The following is a 26,745-nucleotide window of genomic DNA, read 5'->3' as shown; positions in this document are numbered from 1 at the left end:
GGAATAGGAATGTGATTTTGTAAATCCTAACATATCCTTATGGGGTTCTACCATATCTCCTTGGGTTAGATATTAACCTATTAGAGTTGTAATCCTAAAAGGGTAAGGAATTAACCTTCCATACTACTATAAAACCTCACAATTACACACCTCTCTCTTCTCTCTCTATGTCGCACCCCCTTTTTCTCGCCTCTACAATTGTTCAGTAAATTATGCTTACAACAAATGTAATGTTTTCAACACTAAATCGATATGCTTACAACGATTTTTAGTTATAAAATTAAAATATACTGACATGCAAATTTTTTATTATTGAAATAGTAACGTAGATAAAAACCAAAGAACCTTAATAAAAAAAAATTTAATCAATGAAATAGGAAGATGAGTTATGACTTGTGAGAGCTCCTAGTCTTTGGTCGGTATGTTATCTTCACTGCTTTTAATTTTAATACATACATATGTGTCTCTCTTCATTCTGTAAAAGTTAGAGTTGGTATGTGAATGGCCTTTTCAAGAGTGATAGGCTTTCCACTTTGGACCAAGATCATCTCCAGATCCTTTACGTGCAGATCCTGGGGACCAAATGATCTTGACCGTCCACAATAACTTGAACGGTTATGAATTAATATTTATTTGACTTATACTCTAACGCAAACCGATTCTTCTTGGCTTGCGCTTCGCTGCATGGCAGCGAACCTGGACAGTATGGCGTTGAATATCGGCTCTAGTTCAATTTCGTTGAATTTTGAACTGCAAAATTCTTCCGTCTCCTCCCCTTCCTCCTGCTCTGCTTCCTCTCTCAATCTAAATTTACAAGTACTAAAATAGGGTTTGGGTTTGGCTGCCAATTAAAAGAAAAAACATATTAAAGTTGGGTATGGACAAAATTTGAGGGAAATAAGAGAGATCGGAGTGGAAGGAAGAAAAGAGAAATTTGAGGGAAAAGAGAGATCAGAGTGGAAGAAATAAGAGAGAAGGATACTCTTCGTATCAAGCTCGCTCGCTTATGCAAACTGGGTTCCCTCTTTGCTTTCTGCCGACATACAACAAGAACACGAAAAATTGAAGGCTTCTGCAACTGAAAGCAAAATTACAGGCCACAAATGCAAAGGGTAGGGTATTGAAAGATTGATAATTTTGCTCTCTTTTTTAAAGAGGAAAAAAATGAAATTTAGAAATTTCATGTGGAAAATTGAAAGATTGAAAAACAAGTTCATGTTTCATATTTTCTTGTGTTGTGTTTTCATTAAATGAAGCTCTAGAGCTTTCTTCGCTGGATGGTGAGAGAACCGGAGAAGAGAGAAGGCTGGTCAATAGGAGTAAATGAGTAAAATAAAATATTAATTCATAACCGTTCAATCTTTTGTAAACGGTCAAGATCATTTGGTCCTCAGGATCCGCTCATAAAGGATCCTGGTCCTTCCTACTTTCTCAGTTTCTCATGTCAATGTCACTAGTTTCTAGTGGTTTTTGAATGATGTGTGAGCAGTGAAAGAGTCAGCATGAGATCATCGGTTGTTCTTGATCTCAACAATTTCAAAAAACCACATGTGTATTTGTTTGTATACATATTTGACCTCTATAAATAGTTAAGACAAATTAAATTACAATTTTCTCTCCTCCTACTTTTATTTTCTTCTATCATATTTGTGTTCATTTTCTCTCTTCTTGTGTGTGACTCTATTTTATGCATCACGTGCTCGATGAAATACTATAGTTGAAAAGCCTTGACAGTCTTCAACATTATTCACAATATTCTCCATCCACCTTTGACAAACCTCTACAAAAAATAGTCGTTGTAAACATATGTTGCAATAAACTTCCGGCATATGTTGACAAGAATTGGTAAATGCCTATAGGTGCTCGATGAAACAACTCATTGAAGCTTTTTTGGTTGCTATTGTGATCCCTTTATTTGTGTGTGAGCATGATGGAAGAACTAGTTTTTGTTCTTACGGATGAGATACTTACAAGGTGTCAATGTTAGTTTTGAAGTTAAATTTACAAATGAGAAGGGCATAGAGATTGTTGTAGAAGAAGGGTAGCGTTTGTTTAAAAATGCCGTAACTCTCTCTTTGGTCAATGGTGGAAACCTGGCACCGTCGAAATGACTATGGGTAACAAATTAACATTTTATGTTTTATTGTTTAATGAAATTATGAATGATGATTATGTGGAAGAGTTGTCGTGGCTAGACAAAAAAGAAAAAAGAAAAAAAGAAAAAGGATATCTGAGTACGAATGAGTTTTAACCACTTTGCCTTTTTTTTTTGTCAATAACCACTTTTTCTTAGGGGTTAGTCTACGATACCTTTAATACAAAAAGTAATCGGATGTTAATAGTGTAATTATAAACACGGTTAATCTATTGTTACACTTGTAATAGGACGTTCTTAATATAACTACTAACCTTATTGGAGTAATAACAACTTCATTATTTGATTAACTATAACCTTATCATATTAATGTTTGAATTAAATGGAATCTATACCATTTTTTATTACACGTACGATAGAATCCTCCTTTTCATAGACCATTATTTGCTGGAAAATCGTGACAATCCAAACAATTAAGATGAAATAACCTAACTACAACATAACTTGAGTAGGACTCGTGTTCAAGTAATTAAACAGTCCTAATATCAACATAAAATCTTATTACAATCCAAATACTCTATTAATTAAGTTCATGGGTCTACCATGTGGCGCTATTTCACGATAGCGTTCATGATTAGATTGTTCTTTGTAAGGCAAGAATCAAATATTAGGATTTTCGAATTCAATCAAATATATAAATAGTAAGAGTATCATTTTTATAGAATCTTGGCTTATTATAATATATTATTGCTCAGTTCTTTCTCCTGATGACTAATATGAAGTCGAGCTTTTTGAGTTTAACATTGTGTTTAGTTATATTGAAAAGATGATGAAGTAAAAGCTTGATAGGATGCATGCTTTGCAAATAATTATGTCGAGAAGGCAATGGGGTTGGTGACAAATAAAAATACTATTATTATGTTTTTCATATCACATTCTAATTTTTAGACATCTTAGACTTTGTCTCCCCTTCTTAATGTATAATTTTCTTTTTATTTTTAATCATCTATGTACTTTGTTTTATAGCTTGTTTTGTAGGTTTATACCTTCTCTACACTCGTAAGTAGATGATATATTCCTACTGTATAGGACCGTTAGTTCCGATTTACTCATACGACCGAAAAATCTTAGGCATGACAATTTTGTTTATGGCCTGAATACAGTGCTATGACTTATTAATTAATATCCACTATTTCCCGACACTATCTTTTACAAATGCATAATGTGGATTGTTTAATCACGCACCCACTCAGATTCTGTAGCCGGTTTGTTGAAGTGAATTATTGCATCAAGAGTAAAGAAAGCATATATACATTACATTGATATGAATAGTACTATTACACCCAAAACCCTAACTCCAATTATAAACAAGGCCAACTTCTTAAGGTACAACCCTAATTAGAGGAAGTAAGCCTTAATAGCCAATAGTTTATGGGGGCCGGAAAACACTCCCCACCCAGCTTTATTTGCCCTCACTTTAGAAAAAAGCAAAAGCAGGAATAAAAAAAGTTATTACTAAACAAATGAAACGAGAAAATGGAAAGAAAAACATACAATATGCAAAGTTTCTCAACCCCATTCTCTATAAAAAAAAATTTAAAGGTCATAGACTTGAGCTTCTTCAACCTCATCCGAGAAAGCAAACAGTACTTATAAAGCTTTAGTTAGCAAAGTCTTGTTTGGGTGCATATACAGGGAAATATAAGAAAGTGAGAGAGAGAGAGAGAGAGAGAGAGAGAGAGAGAGAGAGAGGGAGAGCGAGGGAGAGAGAGAATAGAGAGAGAGCAAAAGAGAAAGGAAAACAAAGAGAAATTTTTTTCTCGCTTCCCTTTGTGATCTTTTGATTAAAGCAGCAAGCGCATCAACTGGACAAGTGTTTTTGGGAGTGGTCATAACAGCAACAAATGATGGCTGGAAACCCTAACTGGTGGAGCAGTATGCATCCACCATCTCTCTTCCCTTCTCAATATGTGCAGCTTGGATCTCCTAATTCACTCCCTCTGCCTGACCATAACCTAGAGCCTCCACAATCCTGGAGCCAGTTACTATTGTACCTCTCTCTCCCTCTCTCTCTCTCTCGATTGATCTTTGACATAGTATTGTATGTTATGAACTGAAATGTTTTGTAAGGTACTTACTTTTAGTTATTTGTTGGATGTTTTAATCATTTTTCAGGGGTGGATTGTCCAGCCAGGAAGATACCTTTGGTACTCTGAGTCATAATTTTCAACCTAAAAGTAGGTTGGAAAGTTGGGAGGAGGACCAAATCTTGATTACACAATATCCAAGGGCTGCTCTTCCTCCTCATGGTGTTGATAGTATTATAAAGCAAGAGGCTAACTCCCAGAACAGCATTAACTTATTGGGCAGTAGTCCTCATGGAGATGAAGAATTTCAGCTGCAGGCACCTAGCAGCTGCAGGCCTGTTTGGTCCCCAGTTCAAACCATGCCAGTTTCATCCCCTAGGTCTTGTGTCACTAGTTTAAGTAATACTAATAATATATTGGACTTCTCCTATAACAAAACTGACAATAAGAGGAACCAACATGCAGATCACTCATCTGAGGTAATTAAGGGAGAATTATATCCCTTCCAATATATACATATTGGCTTTCTTCAGTTTTGTCTTCAAGTACATTAGATTATGTTTATATATAGGTTTTTAATTTTATTTTTACTTTTAATTTATGTTTCCCATATGCACATTTGTTTGTAAAAGTGTAATAGCACTGCCACTGGTGGGACAAGCAAGAAGGCCAGGGTTCAACAATCTCCAAGCCAACCACCTCTCAAGGTAGCAAAATTAATCTCTCTTCTTATTGAGTGAAGTTAAGTAAATCTCTTGTGGTTAGTCTGGTAACCAATATTATATGATCGATCCATCATCAAAATAAACAAGTGCTAAATTAACCATCTTCTAATCAAAATTTTCTTGTTAATTTACTGTGAACCAGGTGAGGAAGGAGAAGCTGGGTGATAGGATAACATCCCTTCACCAACTAGTTTCCCCGTTTGGGAAGGTGACTACTGGGGATTTCATATTTGTTGAGCTTTCTTTTTTTTTTTTTTTTTTTTTTTTTTTTCTTTTCCTTTTTCCAAGATAAAATCCAACGAAAAGAATTTTTTTTTTCTTCCCAAAAACTCAGATCAAAGCAGCTCCTTTACTTCTTTATTTGTATTTATTTCACTTGGATTCTCTCTTTTAACATTAAAGAGGACCAGAGAGATGACTTATAAAGGGTTTGCTGTGGTGTGTGCATGTGTGTTTCTCTTTTGCAGACTGACACTGCTTCAGTCTTGTTAGAAGCCATTGGGTATATCAGATTCCTTCAGGGTCAAATTGAGGTGATGTTTCTATCAAATGCTATATTTTATACTCTACTCTGCTAGCAACTCAGAATCAGTGAGCGCATGCACTTAAAGTTTCAATAATTCATGCTTTTCGTTACATTATTTAGTTATATGGAAGTCTTAAACTTTATTCCTTTTTCCCTTTCCTTTCTTTGCAGGCCCTCAGCTCCCCTTACTTGGGCAATGCCTCAAAAAACACGAGGAAGCAACAGTCTGTAAGTACTTATATCCCATTTCCCAAATCATAACCAGTGCACTACATTTTTGTTCACCATTCTAAATCGGTGATGAGTGTCACTATTTCAGTGATTATGTGCAATTTAATCTATTTACTTCACAATTTTGAAATTTAACCTCATTCAAAGGTAATACGGTGGTGAGCAAAAATATTTCCTCTTTCTCTCTTCATCTCTCTTTCTCTCACACACATATACTTTGAGAAATTAAGCATGTGGACTAGCTAACTTAATTAATTAATTATTGTGGGCATTGATGAATTAGAATAATGTAATTGATGAAGGAGAATTTAATTACTTTAGGTTCAAGGAGGAAGGAATTGTGTATTTCCTCTAGACGCTGGCCAGGTAGCTTTATTGGATCCATCACCCCATAAAAAGCAAGGAGGGGAGGCTTTGAATATATAAATTAAAGCATCTAACAAATTAATTATTTTATTCATGATAAATAAAAGCACTCAAGGAACAAGATTCTCAGCTTTACAAAAACTTTAGTAGCATAGATTTAATGTAAATTAAAAACATGATATGCTTTTTGGATCATAAACTATAGTCACTATTGGATTCAAAAGTTGAATTTGATGATATAGAAATTGACATTAAAATTACTGATCATATGGTGATATCTTTTTTATTTCTTTTGTCCTTTTAGCTGCTGAAGGACAACTGCCTGAAAAGCAAAGGCGCTCCTAATCAGGTGCATTTTCTGAGTTTGATCACACTGTTCATTTCCATTTCTAAATTCAATACAGTAATCATATGCATCATGATGATCAGCATCATTAACCTTAAATCTCATCATTTGCCATTGATCTTTTACAATAATTACAGGAATCACAAGATCATAAGGCAAAGGATCTAAGAAGTAAAGGGTTGTGCTTGGTTCCTGTGTCATGCACTCAGCATGTTGGGAGTGACAATGGAGCTGATTATTGGGCTCCTGCTTACGGAAATGGGTTTTAATCAACCCTAATTTGACAAGCAGTACTAGCAAGTGCATGTTTTTGACTGTAGGAGCACTGCAGCATGGTACTGAGCTTTTGTAGAATGAGATAACATTATGAGCAGTCAATCTGTTGCAAGTTAAATTAAGGTTGATTGGGCATGATGTTATGCATTCTAACTTAGATTTGTGTACTGTTGCTAGCTTTATATTGTACTCATTTACTAACTAAATAACAGCTCAATGTAGTAGTACTGTTCTTGTAGGAAGAAGTACTCCATGCATCTCGCTTTATCTCTCTTTTTTATGGATAGCTTCATGAAGTTCTTGCAGGTTCTAGGATTGAAAACTATTAATTTGGACTAGAGACATAATTAATATCGAGTTATCTTGAATAAAAGGAAATTTTTATTTAAAAAATAACTTGTCAATGATAATTTGGTCTAGTGGCCTCCACTTTGTTGAAGATTGGAGGTCCTCGGTTGAAATATTTTGAACAAAAAGAAAGGGAATACTTTTTTTTTTTTTCTTTTTTAACTAAAAAATTTAGTTCAAGTTACAGCTCAAGAGATCATACTTAGTTGAATTCTTTACTTCGCCAGAGAAGAATGATAACCAATATTAACACAAAACAAGAAAAAAATTGGTAATCGTAACACTATGATCTTGATGATAAGGAAATAAATTAGGCTTTATATATTGAAGTGGCAGGACAATATTGAAAGAATCATGATGATATACTCCACATTGAGTTCTTTTCTTCGTTTTTTTTTTTTTTTTTTTTTTTTTTTGCATGCATGTTTCGCTTCTGAATTTTTTTATAAATGTTGATTATAGAATGGAAAAACTTTGATCTGGTGTTCATGTTGTATGCATCAAACGAATTCGCCATCGCAACGAACTCTCATTCACAAAGACTCTAAAATTAAGATCCCATCTAACGAAATAAAGACAAATCCAACTAGGCCAAATAATCATCGATTCCAAAGCGTATTCCTCTATCATACAAGACCGTAGAAATAAGTTATACAGAACTTTTGGATCTATTAATCTCGAATTTTACTCTTGAGTATACTTCTTACACTTGCGTTGTAATTCTTTCATTATTCTCACTGCCTCACACATCCATCTTTAATGTAATTTCGAAACCCTACACATATTTTGGCCTTTGCCATATAATTTCTAGGTTTCTAGCTTACTGGAAAGTTGAGAGACTCATGCCAGACACTCATGTGGGAGATGGCTGAGCCTGACTAGAGTATGCTAAGATAGACCCCATTTTTGGGTCCTTTTGGGCCACTTTTAGAGATTGCACTCAAGTGACATGCCCCATCCCCCCACACACTCCTCAATGCAACAAAAGCACCTCAGCCTTTCGTAATCTTGACGTTATAAATTGCATCACAAAACCACACTTTAATTATTTGTAGAATCTATTTTCTTGCATGAATTGAAGCTATGTCGTTAATTCTTTAACAGATATTTCTTGTCCATTTCTCATTCTTCCCTACTCAGGTTGCAAGGACATCATCAATTAATAGAAATTTCAAAAAAGAAAGAAAGAAACAGAAAAAATTAAACCCTAATTCCAAATGCATAATACAAGCTATGTCGTTGTGTTGTTTTTTAGTTTTATTATGCTTGTGGTTTCATTTTTTGTTTGCCTGGTTAAGGACTACAAGGACATCTTCGTGATATCTCATTGCAAGGCTTCTTCGCTGAATGATCGTCATCCTTTGCAAGTTCATAAGAAAGTGAAGCAAGATTTTGTCCTCATGAGCGTTATCTTTTCATTTGGTTAGATGTGACTATGTGGGGGTAGGTTTTGTATTGTCTTTCTATATTGCGTTGTAATCTTCAAATTGTATTTCATTTTATTTGGTCAAAGAAATATTTATTATCTTTAAAAAAATCTTAGGTTAGTTGTATAGTATAAAGCTTGTTTTTGCTGTAATTTAAGAAAATAATAATCAGATTTGTTGCATGTTACAAACTAATTTTATTGCCGTAAATGTTCCATTGAAGATTGTATTTCATTTTATTTGGTCAAAGAAATATTTATTATCTTTAAAAAAATCTTAGGTTAGTTGTATAGTATAAAGTTTGTTTTTGCTGTAATTTAAGAAAATAATAATCAGATTTGTTGCATGTTACAAACTAATTTTATTGTCTTAAATGTTCCAAAGATGAGCCAAACTTTAAAAATAAAATATAATGCCCTAGCCCTAGGCTATAAAGTGTAATTAATCAATTAGATTGTCGTCCATGCATGTCGCGTGGTCCAAGGACCTAGCTCGAACCCCAAATTCTAGAGAGAAGATTGTGCAAGACCAAATTACAAAACTTACGTGTACTCTTGCATCTGTTAGAACAATTTTAGAAAATAAAAAAATAATAATATAAACTCTAATAATAATAAGAATTATGAAATTAAATTACAACAACAAGTATAGATATAATCAGTGTAAACGAAACTACATAGGACTCGAGGTGTTCTTTGGTGAATAGATGCAATGGGTTTGCACCATTTGTAAACCTACACGTCTCTTGTATGTATTACGGTAAATTACCTTTTCTCACCTCAATTTTAGGTCACATAACAAACTCATGCTTCATTTTTAAAATTACAATTACTAGTAGAAAAAAACCATTTGCGCGACAGAACTTTATACAACGAAGCAACTGACATTGTGCAAGGTTTATTGGCGCGACGAACATAAGTCTTCATCGCGCAAGTTCATCGCACAACAAGTAAAGCACCAAACATTTCGTTGCGCAAAGCACCTTTGCAAGACAAGTAATATATTCCATCATGCAAAGTTTGCAAAAAAATGCGCGTAAGGCTATAAGTTGGCGCCAAAAACTTATGCGTCGTCTATATACTTGCGCGATGAATATTCGTCGCACAAGGTGTCAACATTTACTAGACAGTTAGCTTTTTTAGTCAAAATTTTTAGTGTATGTTTGACGTTTTTTTTTTTTTTTTTTTATGTTTTTTACAACTAAGAAAAACACCCGAGGACATTGCCGACAACTGAAGATGGGGCAGGTCACCCAGGTAACAAACGGGCATATCACAATAGGATATGACGAGAGGCATCGAGCTGCACCTACGCCAAAGCAACATAGTGCATTGGTCCACGACGTGGGACAAATCTTTCAGACCAATTGCCCTATGCTGTGGAAATCGTGGTGCGAGATCCCAGTGGAGTTGAAGGCCAACATCCGCAACTTTTTATTGATAAGTACCTAGCTTTGTTTTATTCAATTTTATATAAAGTTCATATATTTATATTAAAAAAATGTTTTCCACATTTAACTTTATTTTAATTTAATATTTGTTGATTATTTGAACCACATTAATACTAGCCCATTGTGAGGCTAAGTCCCCCACCCCCTTAGTGTAGATAATATCGTTTGTTAAAAAAGAAAATACTTGCTAAATTGTAGACAAACTATAATTTCAACGAAATAAACAAGTATATGGACAACTACCTGAACAGGTGGTTCTCGGATCGGTACAAGCAGTGGAAGAGCGACCTCCACAAACATTTTGAGTTGTTTGATGATCCGGAGGTCACTCTCGAGGAAGGACCAGGCGTGGCTCTGCACCCATTTTTTGGAGCCCCCATATATATATATATATATATATATATATATATATATATCTAGTATGTATGTAAATATTTATTACTTAATTATTTATAATTTTTTAAAATTATTACTAATTTGGTTATTTTATTTTATTTTCTTTAAATATTATACTAATACATTTATTTTATGTTAACAGAAGAAGGTGAAGGCAAACAAGATCAACTTTGACAAGAAGACTCTTCTCCATCATTCTGGTTCGAGGCCCTTCTCCTATAAGATAGAGGTGCGACGACAGGTAATAAAGTGTTTAATATTGGCACTTCCAATTTCTGACAAATATTAAATATTTTTCCACATTGACCTTGTTTTTATTTCTATTTTTGTTTCAAGGGGTTCAAAATTCCCCAAGGTAAACGTCTTTAAGGACGTTTATGTTCACCCCAGGGATGAGCTCGCCAAGCAGTTGCACGTAAGTAAAAGTTAATTTTAAATTAGCTTCCAAGTATTATAGCATTTAATTTAATATTAATTATTACTAATCCGAGTTTTATTGTGATAGGCGATGATGGTGAGGAGGAGCCAGTCTGTGCTTCAGGAGTCCACCCGAGGATGCTGAGGTTTCAGATCCTGACTGAGACCTTGGATCAGACCCTTAGCGCAGCCACAAGGCCAAGTCACGGCTTTGATGCATGAAGTGGCAAACCTAAGGAGTAAGCTCACGCTTATCGTTGAGGCCCTCAACTCGTCTGGCATCCGTCTCCCACCAGGCATTGTTGGCCCCTTCACCTTCGAGCTCATCCACCTGGAGCAGCCCAAGAATCTGTCGGCCATCGAGCCCCTCCACTCGCAGCAATCCCAAGACTTGTCAACCTCCAAGCCCGTCCAGCACCCTGCCTAACAGCCCAACTCGTAGCCATCCTTGCAGCCCACCTTATTTAATGACCAAATAGATTATCACTTTCTTTTTTCTTAGTTTAAAACTTTTGATTTGTACGTACATTTATCTTTGATTATAAATACATTATTTTTCATTCTATTTATTATAGTTACAATTTAATTAAAAAAATTAATTATTATTTTAAATAAAATATGTAACCAGAACCAAATAATAATAATAATAATAAGAATAATAATAATAATAATAAAATTAAACCCTGCGTGACGAAGACTTTGTCGCATAAAAACTAATGCAACATAAGCTTTTTTGTTGCGCAATAATTATAACGATAATATTTTAACTATTTATTTATGCCAAAATTAATTCCTTTTTGTTGTTTTAATGTTTACTAGACGAAAAATATTCGTTGCGCGAAGTTTTATTCAACGAAGGGCTTGCATCCCATTTGTTGTCTTGCGACGAAAGGCTTATGTAGCTTTATTTTTTGCATGACAAAGTGATTTAGTCCCCCTAACTTTTGTGCGACAAAGGAGAGATTCGTCGCAAACTTTGTTTTTTGCGCAATGAAATTCAAAAAATTCTTCGCGCAATGTCATTTTTCATGAACGTCGCGACGAACACTATATGACGGAATGTACATCATTTAAACATTTATGCAACATAATTTGTATTTACGCGACAAATTATCCCTTATTGCGAAAACTGTTAAATGTAGTAGTGAATCTCATACATCAATTTTTGTACATTAATATAATGCAACTCTTTACATAAGATACCACGCATTTTAGAAGGGAAAAAAAAATACAAAACCTACCACTATTTAAATCTTTCAGTCATGCACCAAATTCCACAGCAAAGCTCCATCTTTTGCTATGCTTTTTCTCCATGTTCTTCCGTGGTTTCTTGGGTGAGTTTAAAAGGACCAGAATTCTCTCCTAATCGAAGGATGAAGATCCTCATGATCAAGGGATGTGGACCGTTGGATAAAAATTTAAAGGCTACAAATAGGGGGTCCCTTTAAAGGTATAATAATTATAACCGTTGGATTTTCATCAAACGACCCACATTCCTTGATCATGAGGATTCTTATCATGAGATTAAAAGAGGATCCTGATCCAGTTTAAAATGGTAAGGTTCTTCCTGTACATAAAGGCAGGTGCGCGGCTGAAGGATGAATTCTGCCAGCGCATGAATCTAGGCAAACTAGATTTAAATCTGGTTGGGTGTGAAGTGTTTTAGTTGGGTTGTAAGGAAAGATGTAACGATTTATCTCTCACAGCCTTCCCATACGAGGTTAAAGTTGTGGCTTGAATTTTGGTGTTCCTAAGCAGTTCCACATCTTCACAAATTATAATTCCAAATAAGCCCAATGGACTTTTGCAACCGACACACCACAACCCACTCGTTCATTCCCATTATATGACTTGGGCCACTTAAGAGTGTTGGGTCCTTAGAGTGATTCGAATTAAAATGTTAATGTATTAATATTATAAGGACGAAATAAAGGGTAAAACGAAATAGTACCACGATTGAATTTTTAGTGTAAAAATATGGTTTTTCGTTAAAATGAACAATAACGGGAGTTTTTCATTAAAGTTCTCTTATTTTAATGCTTGCCGACATGGTGGGAAAAGGAACAATGCACATTTTCTTTAATTTTTATTGTTATTAGAAGGAAGAATTCGAAACTATTACAATAATTTAAGAAACAAGGAGTTCCGAAACTACAACAATGAGCATAAGATGGTACACTGATGAAAAGAAGCTTGTGGCGCTAAGAACCGGATGCTTGATGTTTATACTTTTCAGATTATTCCAAGAAATCTTTCCATTCTATTGAAAAGCATATTACAAGAGAAAGCTTGCCAACTTATCTCCTTGTATGAAAAGCAGAATCCCTAAATAGCTTGAAATTGTTCTTACTATGATATAAAGCGCACGCCTTGCCCGAAGCTCATTGAGTAAAAAACTCTGTATTGGTGAGACATGATTTATGACGTTGGCATGCCTGTTGGCTTTTTGTTTGAGAAATAGGATGGGCTGTTCGGGTAGGAAGGATAAAGGCACCTTTGCTCAGTTCATCAAAGGAAATGTGTGAAGGAAACTCATTGGAAGCAGCTGACTGCCTAAAGTTGGCTGTTTATTCTAATTCATTTTCAACGTCTGCTAGCTCTAACAATATTTATATTTCTTTTGCAGTATTTTGAACTTTTGCATTGTAATGATCTATCCCTAAATATTACAGTTTTATAATTTTAAAGCCTGAATTTACAAAAATGCCATCTGAGGCGAAAAACATTGACTTTTATTAACCGTCTTGTCGTGTTACGCAAGGCTTTTTTCCTTGACGTATCCTTGTAGTATTTATCATTACGGACGGGTGGGAATGAGCAGAATCAAATTTGGAGCTAGAACAGAGATTTTACGAAATTCTAAATAATAGGGGCATTTCAGTAATTTCACGTTCTGCAAGGTATTTTCCCCAATTTTTCTTTTCTTGCTTTGTTTGGTGTGCCAATGGGGCTCACCCTTTTTTTTGCCTCCCAGCCCACACACACACACTCTCTTTATTTCTCTCTCTCTCTCTCTTTCCTTCTCTTTTCCTTTCTTCTTCTTGAAAACTCTCCCTCTCTTCTCTCATCTCTCTCTTCTTTCCTCCCCTTCTCATCTTTGTAACTCTTTTTTCCTGAGCCCTCACCCATTCAACAAAAACCACAAGACAACCCCCTCACCCCCCCCCCCCCAACATCCTCTATGAGACCCATGAACCAGAATCAAAGGAGGAAACCCCTCCCTCAAGTTCCTCTATTTCCCTGCATTGTGCACTGTCACTGTGCAACCCTCATTCGGCAAGTTCTCATCGTCTCCGGCCAAGTTAAACCCTCTAGAACCCGACATAGGGAAAACCCAAGGAATGACATTGTACGTTTTATGGGAAAACTAAACCGTGTGTCACATCTCAGCCTCGACCCCTACCACATCCTGGGCTCGACTCCACCGTCGCATGATATTGTTCGCTTTGGGCCCTTACCACACCCTCACAATTTTGTTTCTGGGAACTCACACGAGAACTTCCCAGTGGGTCACCCATCCTGGGATTGCTCTTGCACGAACTTACTTAACTTCGAAGTTCCAATGGAATCCGAAGCTAGTGAGTTCCTAAAAGGCCTCGTACTAGGTAGAGATGGGAATATACATATATGGCTTACAAGATCCACTCCCCTGAGCAATGTGGGATGTTACACGGTGACTATTTGGCCACTTTCCAGCCACTTTTCCGGACAGCTCTGGCTTCCATTGAGTCTTGAACAGGTGCGTGTGTGTATATATATATATATATATATTTCCTACATTCCTAGCTTTACATAGGATCCAGAATTACTTGATGTGGCATTGTATCGAGCTTGGAATGAGCTCTGGAAGTTGGCACTTCCACCTGCAAAATCTGCAGGTTTTGTGGACAAGGCTAATATGGCGTACTCGCGGGCATGTGGGATTGCGCGTGGGGTTGTAGTACTGGTGCGTGGAGTACATGCGCCTTCACCAGAGGTACTGTGCTTCGCCACCATGCAGGCAAATTTTCTGGCCAACTTTTTGGCGACTTAACTTGGCACGTGTGGTGACGCGTGGCCTCCCGGGCTGCTGCCTCATGGAGGCACATGCGGTAGCGCGTTGGGGAACCCTAGGTCCCTCCTTAGTTTTTTCGACGTCTTGAATCCGAATCCAACTTCGTTTTCCAAATTCAATCGTTTTAGTAGGTTTTTACTAATTGGTCCCTCTATGTGCTTAGGTGCGTTGTTAATGGCGATCCCGGCCTCCCTAGTTCGAACGGCTTTTCGACGATGGAGTATCTGTGAGTGAAACCCTTCTTAAATTGCATGATTTTAAATGCTAGGATTGCATTCACGAAAAACATGATTTCATGATTTTTCGTTTTACGCATTACTTATGATTTATTTACGATTTATTGAATTTACGTTTACAAAAGATTTATGAACCATGACTTTTTACGCTTTATGATGTATAATGGATTCACAAATATGAATTTATGATTTCACATGATTGATTTATTATGGTTTATTAGTAGGTATTCATTCAGCACATACACACAACCTGAGTATGTATACGTCTATGGCCATAGAACACAGTTGAGGATATTTATGACATACTCCCAGCTTTACTGGCATGGACAGCTTAACTAGCCACGGCTTGTGTCAGTGTGTTATGTATATATTTCTTATCCAGCGTAGCCCAAAGTCGTACAGCTTCACCTTCGGGTGGTGGGACCTGCCATATTTCTTCACTGGCTTAACCCCCAGTGTCGTACAGCTTCACCTTCGGGTGGTGGGACCTGCCATATTTCTTCACTGGCTTAACCCCCAGTGTCGTACAGCTTCACCTTCGGGTGATGGTTATGCCTTTGGGCGACTATGATACCCCTAGTTGAGTACATCATTGATTTAATTTATGAGATTCTTTGGATTTGCCTTGCGGGTGCTTTTGATATTACTTTTAGAGATGATTTATTGTTACGAACATTTTTGGCATGTTAGAGTTGTTAGAAAAACCTATATGTAGTATTATATGTGTTTTCAAATAGGGGGTTAGTATATTCAGAAAGAAATTGGTTTTCTTATTATTACTATTCTTAAATTATGGTCCACTCACCTTCTGTTTTTGCGCCCCTTCAAGACTTAGAATCGATGCGTACGATCCCGGCGTCAAGGCACTCTCATATCGGTATTTTTGAGTTCTTTCGATGTAGGACCCCTTTCTTTGAAATCAGACCTTTTTATAATATTCTTTTCGCAGTATTTTCGATTAGTTGTATGCTCTGAACACGTTCTTGCAATCGCATGCTTCACTATATTCAAATTTACATATTTTATTTACATTTGTTCTTTCCTCATATCTTGCATTTCATGTTAAAATGGCTTTGTCACCCTCAGGTGTCGGCCAACACGTGCCCATCCAGGTATTTGGAGGATATCGGGATCGGAGCGTGTCATGTTTATTATGCTGGTTCCATCAGCTCGCATCTTTCTTTTTCTTATAAAAATAAATTTTTGCTTGCTTTTAATATATTTCTATCTTGTTAGAGTAAAACGTCTTGTTGACTTCAAAATTTAAGCATGAATAAGAGAATCGAATCATTTCTTCTGACTCTTTTTCAAATTTGATAAATGTTGGTTGATCTTATATTTCATTATAATTCTATGATTCATAGTATATTTGATCCATTTGAATTCCATATTCGAAGTTGCAACCGGATCTATCCATTAAAAATGATCAATTCAATACATTTCTTATGTACCAATAGGTGCTATATTGGATTTGAAATAGATTTTGGATCAATCTTATATTGAATGACTGCCTCGAAAATATGCCCAAGCATTTTCTTAAGAATCCTTTCCTAGCGCATGACCAAAGCTTACATGAACCAACATATCTTGGCGAGGATTTCTTCTTTATCTTCCAACATTTAATCCAGGCTTACAATGGTAAAAATAATTTTCTTTCTTGCGTGTTCATTTTGTAGAGCTTATCATAGTAGTGAGTTCAGGACAACTTTGTTAGCTTGGAATACATTTTTCTTGTTCTCCTCGTAGTGTGCTTTGCACATATTTTATGTTTGGCCTCTTATTTATATGCTAATTGCTTGGGATCCCATCATGGATTTGGCCTATAATCCAAAATAATATTGCTAAGACAGATCTCCACGAGAGCTTCCTCATCCTTCACATCATAACAATCAAGAGTAAGGTCCAAAAAAACGACGAACAAAGCTAACAGGGTCTTCTCCATGTTAAGCTGGGTTGTGGTAGCCCTTTCCTCGTGCTGGAAGTACTTGCAAAATTGTTGGCTAAGTCTTTCCATGTTCGGGTAGAACCAGATGCAAGCGTGGTATACCAAGTATAACCATGCAAGGGTGGTGTACCAAGTATAACCACAACCATAAGGCTTTTTAAGAACTCTCGAAAACAAAGATTGTTATTACCAATGTGGACCATGTTTTTTCGGACTTATGACCCGTGGCACCTTAGGTGACAAAAAGAACTGGAAAGCACATAGCTTATGAAGTTCAAACAATCGGACTAGTCAGGATTCCTAGTCAGAATCAGAGTAAGCTATTCCAATGGACTGACTGGTCAGAGGCGTAGTCCGACAGACATTCCGCAACTTGTATTACTTGTTTTCCAAGTAAAGAAATCCTAATTCAAGTGATATCTTGGGAATTAGGCAATGCAACCATAATTTTGGAGAATCGAATACCTTATCATAGATTCCCTCCTAAATAGTTTCCTGATTTAATTGGGATTACTTTCCCAACAAGGAATCTCAATTATTATAACTACTTTAGCTCGGGTATTTATCATAGGACCTTCTCTGGTTCTCTAGTATGATATTCTCTACCAAACTATGACTCTTCATCTTTTCTCTAATACTAACACTCTATGTTCACGCTGCCATCTACGCGTAAACATGTCCATGGAGAACTCATCTCCTATACATGCTGCCATAGGATATTCGTCAAAGATGTATTCTAATGTATTGCACATAATACGTACTTTTTTCTTAGAACTACACCCATGATTTGATTCTACTTCCTGAAGATATGTAGGCGGTCAAATCTAGATTCAACCGCACCCTCAATCAACATCATTCTCCCCTCGCCAAAAATCATAAGCAACTCTAGATGAATCTCTTCCACACATGGTGGTGCAAAAATTGAGTTCCAACAATTAATGCTCTCATTGAAAGTGAACTCATATTGACCTAAGCCACGAGCGATGACGAAAACTAGAATATCCTGAAAACAAAGCTTTGACTGATGCTCTAGAGAACAAATATATGGTGAATCACGCAAATAATGTTCTTTTAATAGACTTGTTGTTCTTCATGTCCATGATCATGGACTGGGTATTCCTAGTAGACACAAAAATGGAAGGTTTCTAATACTTTTAGTTATTTTCTTCTAATATCTTATAATTTTGAAAAGTATAAATCACTTTATCATGATACCACTAATAACACATTGGACTAAGTGTGACACCATTCTGGTGGAGCCAATAATTTCGACAATTACATAATTGCTTTAACGAGCATAGCATAGTCCTTATACAGGAATATTTTCATTGGGGCAAGTCACCCCTAGAAAAAGCGCAAACATCAACTCCAAAACGGAGCAACGATCATACTTCGGCCAGGAAGCAAAGGCAGATTTGGCTCCGCACGAACCAACACCTCATCACAAGTTCGACTCTTAGACCTCTCACCTAAAGTCTACAATTAGATTCTCATGCAATTAATCTGAGTTCAAAACACTTCAATTGGGACAAGTGATCGTGAAGCCTTGGGGGTAGGCTTGGCAAACAGGTCGTGTTTGTTATGTTCGTGTCGTTTTCATGTAATACCTATTATCCTGACAGATCGTGTCATGTCACACCTATTATCTTAATAAGTTCTTAACAGGTCAGGTCATTGTACCTGTTGGGTAAAATAACAAACCTATTATAACCGGTTAAGATTTTTTTTTTTTTCTTGAAATTTGCACATACTACATTGCCACATAAATATTACTTCAAAACATGGAAACACATTTGTGGTTAAGTACTACATATTCCAAACGACATTTGTCACTCGATCCAAAGAGAGAATCGGATACAAAAGTAGTAGATCGACTGGTGGTGGGTTACTAGGTCCTATGTGTTGACAGTGGTGTGGTGGAGGGAGACTAGAAAGGGTGGTCGTGGACTTGTGGCTGGTCAAAGTTAAGGTTAAAGATTGAGATTTGAGAGTTCAATTTGGTGCTTTGATTCGAGCCTTCAAGAATGAGAGAGAAAGTCATATTTAGGGCTGAGAAAAAACATTGGGTTCAATTTTTAATATATATATATATATATATATATATATATATATATATTTGGGTGTGTCGATTTAGTCCCTGAACTATCACCTCAATGAACATTGGGTTCCTGAATTATTTTTTCAGTAAAATAAATCCATAAATTCATTAAAAATTATTAATTTCATCCCTGCTATTATATTCAAAGCTATGTTATCCAATTTTTCGTCAATTTAAATCACTTTACACACTTTAGAGTGTAATATCGTAATTTTCTCGCCTATAAGTCATTAACATTTTATATAGGTTGTGAATCTAACATCTAATTTACCATTCGAAGTTAACTTACACTATTTCTTATGAAAAACTAAACTCCATACACTATTTCTTTATGAAAAACTATCAATCTACCCTCTAATGTGTATCACATGCAAGTAATGCGACTTAAATTGACAAAAAATTGAATATAATAGCTTCGAATATAATATTAGGATGTAATTGGCATATTTTTATAATTTAATGACTTATTTTTCTTAAAAAAAAAAAAATTAGTTTGGGGACTTGATTTTCACTGAGGAGATAATTCAGGGACTAAATTGGTAGTTCACCTTATATATTTTAACTCTCAGTTTGGTTCGAGATTAAATTCTACTACTGTTAATTATAGTATTTTTTTTCAAAGGTATAAAATTATTAAAACAATATTTTTCTTATCGTGTAATGGGTTACTCATATGTATACTAGGACCTACCCGTTATCTTAATAGTGCTTATGGGTTACCCGATAACAACTAGATTCGTTGTCATGTTGACTCGAAAACCTGTTAATTTCATGTCGTTTCGTGTCAGGTTAACAGCTCTTGTTAGAAATTACCAGGCATACTTGGGGGTAATGTAATTATGCCTTAGAAACCAATGATGTGCGCTTGAATGACTTTTAGCGAAACATCAACTTTATGATGAACTTCAACACAAGGTCAGTTGAAATGGTAGCCAAGACGCTAAAGATCGTTGTATCAATCTTCAAAATTTTCCAACACTGCCAATCCTTCTATTTTTTTTTTTTTTTTTTTTTTTTTTTTTTTTTTTTAACAAAGACAACCAAAGCTGCATGCTCGTTAGGAATGCACAACTATAGGAAAACAAATATTTTGAAGCCTTCGAGATTTTTATAAGTAAAGTGCCATACACACCTAGAAATCTAAGAAGCAGATTTACAATGTTTGTATGTCTCCAGAAAACAAAACGGTCTCAAATCTGGCACGCAAAGTGACTGAACAGCAAGCTAGCCCAACTAACATATTGCAGCAACACTGTCAAATTGACAGACTAAATTGTACCTTCTCGGAATGAATTGGGTTTTGTGCCATACACCATTGCAAATATAAAGATGTTAGCTTTCTGTAATAAAATATAAAATAAAAAATAAATTCAGAACGAGATTCTAAGATACGTGTAAAACATTATCAATGTTCTAGCACTCATAGCACAGGCTGAAATTCTCTGCGAAATTCCTCAAGTTCTTCCTTTGAACTCATACTGAATGACATATAACGTGCTGCAACAATCTATGAGTTCAAGACACACAAGTCATGATCAAGTTAATGGTTAACTAAAATGTTCCAACCAATCCATATCCGCTCTGACGAGCTAAAAATAAAGTCACTCGCAAAGCACCGGATGACAACTGCAAACTTGTCCTCTTCCACTACTAGTTTGAATGGAACAAATTCGCCCACCTATGGATGGTGGAGAGGCACAAACTTGTTTACTTGTTATATTGCAAATAACCATAAGTAACCTAAGGGCCAGTGGCGTGCCGCCAAAGGCTCTCTGATGGTCAAGTTAGTAAGAAATATTTGAGACTCAAGCAGTGGGTAAGAGAATAAAGTACAAAGTACGCGATAATTGCATTACTAGAGATGAACCCTAGAAGTGTGTATTTATACCAGTCGAAATAGAGTTCTTTTAGGATATAGAATCTGTACTAAACAAGAAAAATTCTGGAGGATATCTAGGAATAAATATCAAGGTCCTAAAAAATGCTAGGCGCTAGTTGGGCGGCGAGCTAGCGCTTAGCGCCTAGGCGGCTAGGCAGGGTCTAGGCGACCTAGGCGGATTTAGGTAAATTTGTTATATATCTTGTAAATAAGTGCATATTGACACTTACAAAAAAAAAATTATACTTGTATGAAATCCATAGATAAGATAATCAAGGTTCTAAAAAACGCTAGGTGCTAATCAGGCAACAGACTGGGGTCTAGCACCTAGGCGGGAGCCTAGGCAGATTTAATTAAATTTTACTATATATTATATAAATAAACATCAAATAATACTTATATTATTTTTTTTTTTAAACGAAATAACACAATATTTATATAATGTGAGAGTTTAATTTAAAGTGAATATGGTTGAGTCTTAAAATAGAAAATAGAATAAAGAAGGAAAATAAAAGTTACAAAGGATAAATAAACAATCCTTAAAAATGATAAATGGATAAATAGACGACAAAAAGAAAGTTGAGGTCATGAAGGAAAAAATAAGGGAAAATGGGTAATCAAATGACAAAAGAAAGGTGTGTTTAGAAAGATTAGAAAAAGAATAAAATGGTGGGGTCTAGATTCTGTACAGTTAGTTTAGAAAACCAAGGTATACAAACGAAAAGTCAGCAAAATTAATCGACATCTTTTGCAAATGACCCCGTTTAGGTGAGGGGAAACTTCAAGAAGAAGGTGGCTTCGTCTTCTTCAGTGAGTTGTCGCTGCTCTGCAATTCTTTTTTTTTTTTTTTTTTTTTTTTGCAAATTTCGGTTTCCACATAAACCCGCCTAGCCCCATCTAGCGCCTCCTAATTCCACCTAACTCAGTCCAGCTGCCCCTTAATTAGCTATCCGATTTTGGATCCGATTATAGGCAAATCACATCGATGGATAGGTGACTAGCGCCTAGACGGCCGCCTAGACCTCTTTTTAGAACACTGATAAATATTGCATCATTTTAGGAATGTAATTGTTTGTGGTGCACACCAAATTCCTAGAATGTAGGAATCTCCAAGAATATAGGAAACCTAGCTGAATTCAGAAGGTCATGTTTCCATATCTTGCGAAACAAGCATGCCAATCTCAGTGAAGTCAACGGACTCCACCCACTACTCCGGAATATGATAATGGTGTCATCGCTAATCCATCTATGCAGCTCCATTATGGAATCTATTTAGTTCATGACCGGACTTTTGAGGTATCTATATTTCGACTCACCTTAGTTTTGCCCTGGAAAATCATGGTCTCACAAGTAAGAAGCAAATTTTTGAAACATGCATACACCGGGACAACTTTCAACGTTCTCAAACGTGAATTCAGAACGACTCCTTCATCATATAGCGGTTATGGATCCTGATTGCCACATAAAGAAATCCAAACGACGTTATTACTCCAACTTATTCTGATGCTATATTCAAGTAAGGTAGATCAAAGTAAGTGCCCGTTGTCGTCCGGTCATGGACTAAACTTGGGATAGGTTTGGTACGGTTACAGTACCAAAACTCCCGCACCAATTACTATACCAAACTTTCGGCATGACAAAATCTATTACCATTACCGTACCAAACTATCGGTATCATGAGTTGTAAATCATAAACCATAATAGAAATACCTTCCAAAGATTCCGCAAATAGCTTATGGCATGGTCAATGGAACCTGTAAGTACCCTAGTTCTTTCCGTCTTTACATCTATATCTTCATCAAGGTTAAGAGTAACAACATCTGAGGAAGTCTACAGAAGGGATTCTAGATAACCTGCAGTGCCATGTCCGATACTTCTAATGCTGTTCCAACATTCCTTCAGTGTGGCTAGTGTCCGCTTGTTAGAAAGTTAAGAGTTCAAGCCCAATTGTCAAAAGGAAGTAACAAACGCTCTGCCGCAAGTGAGAAATTTGCTCGAAATCATAACAAACCATATTTTCCACGTAAAATACAGTTAAGACTTTGAATCATATATTTAAACATGCAACTAATAGCAATCCAGGACACAAGGTGTTACACGTCTTGCTCTAAATTCTCCATTGGTTAACACTCGAGCAAACAAAAACTCTCCGAATGGTTATTCCTTGTTACCATTATATATTCATTGTGTTAGATCCAATTCGGAGACCTTACTCAACCTACAAGTAATTGCAGCAATGGAGAATAGGGTAGAAGGAAGAAGATGGAGCTGAGCTCCATTCTGGACATTTTGTCATATTGATAAAACTCTAAAGAACATTCTCCATGTAAGTTGTAACAAGAACACTCCATACCATTTTGCCCATGTTCAGCACTTCAACATGCATGAAATACGGCATCATCGTAAGATTCTAGAGATTCCTAAATGAAGTGGAAAAACAATCCTGGCATCACAGGACATAAATAAAGCGGTTACGACAAGGGACAGGACGAGCAGCTTCATGAACTTGAGCATTTCATCACAAAAATCAGAATCACATATTCAGAATGTTACAAAATGAAAGGCATTAATCTTTAAGGATTTTGCTTGTGAGGGCTAAAAGACTAAAGAGTACAACAATTTAAAGTTGTTATTCAATAGAAACTGAAGCCAAAACAAAAAATTTATTTCTAGAGTGAGAATGACTATCGTAGTGCTTAAAGGGTGAACTTGAAAATAAAATCTCAAGAATATTATTATTGATTGGAAATAACATACATGACGTTGCAGATGTTGGCTCTTTGTCATTGGAGGAGTTGAAGGAAATGAATTCAGAAGGAGTTGGAATGAGAAGAAGTTAGAATCGGATTCTTGTTGAAGTTGTTTACTTAAATGTATTGGAATCGGAATAGAAATGACACTAATTTCATAAAGCTATTTACTAATTCAGCATAATAGGAATATAAATCAGTCTAATTAATAAAATGCCCTTATCCCAAATCAAATATTTTATATACTTTTTTTTAATAAAATTTGATATAATATATAATAGTAAGAAAAAAATTAAATTGCCTTTTTATTTCATAGATACACTAAAATGCTTTTGTTTTGTTTTTTTGTTTTTTTTTTTTTTTTATAAATTTAAGTATTTACTTTAATATTTAATTTTTCTTGCTCAAATTCTAGTTTCTTCACTTCGGCATATGCATGAAGTTGTACATAATGTGAATGAGGGCATAATAGGAAGAAAAAATACATTCATGATTCCCTCACCCTCCTAGAATTCAAATACCTCAACTATCCAGGAATCTCACTCCTCCAATTTCAAGAATTGCATTCCTTGTTTTGGGTGGGGTCCACCACATTATTGATTCTCCAGTATTTAGTAAACACCGGAGTAATCCATAATCGGAGTTCAATTCCGTTTTTTTATTCCTATTACCCTTACGTAAACACGCCCTAAGATTGCAGGATTCATTAAATTGATAAAGGTTGGGCAGCATGCTGACAGGAACGGACAAGGATTGTCTGCCCTCCCACTTCTGGTGCCCTCCTGTTTGTGTGGTCACGGTTAAGCCACGTCAACATTTTACATTGTTTTTTTTTTATAGAGATAATAGTACAAAAATGAATAGTAATATAAAATGTTGACGTGGCTTAACCATGATCACACAAAATAAGAGGGCACGGGAGAACACCGGAAGTGGGAGCGCAGACAATCCTTGTTCGACTGGAACCGCTGTGTAGCAGAGTGTACCCTAGACTTCCATCATCATTCTGATCCTCCATCAACATTGCCCCATACCTACATCATGCATACATTACAGTGAAACAAAGAACAATAAATAAGAATTTCCAAGCTCATTATAGTCAACTAGAACTTCAGCTACTGGTTTTGTTACAAGAAATCATTCATTCAACATTATTGTTGTAATTGTAGATGGAACTCACAGTTGAGGAAGAAAATGTGTGCACAATTTGTGAAATTAAATAATTGCTAATTTGTTAATGAAACTGGCGTAGCAGAAAGGATCATGGCTTGCTCTATTAATTTCACAATTTTGTCACATCTTTGATTAATGACCAAATATCTACTTCAATCGACTTGCATTACTAACAAAGATTGATGGGTCGATGAAATAGATCTACACCATCATTGGGCCCACCTATTCTGCTCTATACGTCTCATCTACACTAAATCTTGTTGGTAATGCTAAGGCCTCTCTACACATAGTAAGTCTCCTCAACAAAATATAATGAGATGCAAACCTAATTTTCGCAACTTTCAATAACTCCAACTTGGAATGACTCCTGACCATCGTTAAAACCTGAAAATGGTTTAAATAGAATTTGACAATTAACTTTCCTTTTTTGTAAGTGCACCTAAACCAATCAAATTTTCTGCTAGATCTTTAAAGATGAGATTTAATGTATGCACAACATAAGGAGACCAAAATATATGTTTGTGTACCTTTCGAATTTCTTGTGCCGCCACATGATTCTTTGCATTATCGATGACAACTTGAAGGACATTGATTCCCCCCAATTGTTCAATTGCTTTAAGCAAATTATCAGCAATCTGTTTACCATTTTTTGTTACTCCAAAAAAATCATCCGCATACAAGAACATACATTCTCAACTATTTGCTACAACAACATTAATGAATGGATTGTGCTTCATGTTTGACCATCCATCTGACAGGATAGATACCTCGTGTGTGAGCCATGTCTCTCTAACAGGTTTCAACTCACTTTCAATACTAGTTTTGCATGCATCAAGTAGAGTAGTTCTAGCTCTTTCATATCTAAGAGCCTTGTACCATTTAGGTCTATTGTTTATGGTAGTGACCATCTCATGGAATTGTGGATTCCTCAATACATTAAACGGTATGCCATTAGCGCAAAATGCTCTAATAAGCTTCGTATCAACTGTTTCTCTAGCCATAGTTTACATCACTTCTTGAATCAGTTTCGTTGTTTCACCTTTGCCGCCACCTCTGATCGTTTTCTCCTCTCGTGGTTTATTTCTAAAGTTTTAAGGTAATTCGAAAATTTTCTTAACTACACCAAAACAAGCAATATCTGCATTTTTTCTAATTGGCGAATCTAAAGTCAAAATATCAAAAATAAATAATAAATAATAAATAATAATTTTTGTAATACAATATTAGAACCTATATCTGTGGAGCCAAAAATAATCCAAAAAAATAATGGAGGTGACATGTGGACTTTTGGGTGAAAAAGACAAGATTACCCTCGAGACACACCGGAATTCCCACACGCATGTAACAGACAATAACGGCTCAATCAAGGAAGAGTCAAAGGTATAAATAAGGTGTTTATTCAAATCCCTCTCATCACTTCTCATCAATCCCTTATTGATTTTATTCAAAAGGTAACTCCCAAAACTTCCTATTTAATTTAGGAATAATTGTCATGTTAATTGCAAGATATTATTTCACGTAATATCTTGCAATTATTCTCCAAATACCATCATATATGATCGGCCATTCTCCACCCTAAGGGTCGGCCACCCTACTATAAATACTCCTCTTATCCCACTAAAATGCGAAATCATTTTGCTACCAACAAACTCGTAAATACATTTTTTTAGAATTCTAACTTTGGCATCGGAGATTCTTCAGCCAAACATCATGAGCGCGTGAGGCTTTTGGCCTTAATTGAAGGTGTTAGAGCAGTTCCACCCTTAACACAAATGCGCCAGCACCCAGCGCATTTATCCACTCAGTGAACAGTGATAGATCCCAATGAACAGTAATAGGTCAAATGCATCTCCACCCCTAAAAAAATGAGTTGGCACAAAGTCTAAAAATGTGCTAGCACAAACGATCTCCACCCCTACA

At 35.8% G+C, this 26,745-nt stretch overlaps 1 protein-coding gene across 1 annotated transcript; it reads left to right on the top strand.

Annotated features, from left to right (window-relative positions):
- Positions 1 to 3,747: 3,747 nt before the first annotated feature.
- LOC137708718 (transcription factor bHLH68-like) lies at positions 3,748 to 6,949 on the top strand. The gene is made up of 8 exons (XM_068447852.1): positions 3,748 to 4,145; positions 4,271 to 4,661; positions 4,815 to 4,889; positions 5,050 to 5,115; positions 5,375 to 5,440; positions 5,605 to 5,661; positions 6,335 to 6,379; positions 6,514 to 6,949. Exons 1-8 carry the CDS (start codon positions 4,000 to 4,002, stop codon positions 6,643 to 6,645), a joined length of 978 nt encoding a protein of 325 aa, XP_068303953.1. The 5' UTR covers positions 3,748 to 3,999; the 3' UTR covers positions 6,646 to 6,949.
- Positions 6,950 to 26,745: the final 19,796 nt, after the last annotated feature.

Source organism: Pyrus communis, chromosome 11 (genome assembly GCF_963583255.1).
Source record: "Pyrus communis chromosome 11, drPyrComm1.1, whole genome shotgun sequence".
NCBI lineage: Eukaryota > Viridiplantae > Streptophyta > Magnoliopsida > Rosales > Rosaceae > Pyrus > Pyrus communis.
This window is presented reverse-complemented; position numbering and strand designations above follow the sequence as displayed.

Coding starts and splice junctions, on each gene's coding strand:
- LOC137708718 (XM_068447852.1), top strand. CDS start 4,000: ATGATGGCTGGAAACCCTAACTGGTGGAGCAGTATGCATCCACCATCT. Junction 4,146..4,270: donor TCCTGGAGCCAGTTACTATT/GTACCTCTCTCT, acceptor ATCATTTTTCAG/GGGTGGATTGTCCAGCCAGG. Junction 6,380..6,513: donor GCAAAGGCGCTCCTAATCAG/GTGCATTTTCTG, acceptor CAATAATTACAG/GAATCACAAGATCATAAGGC.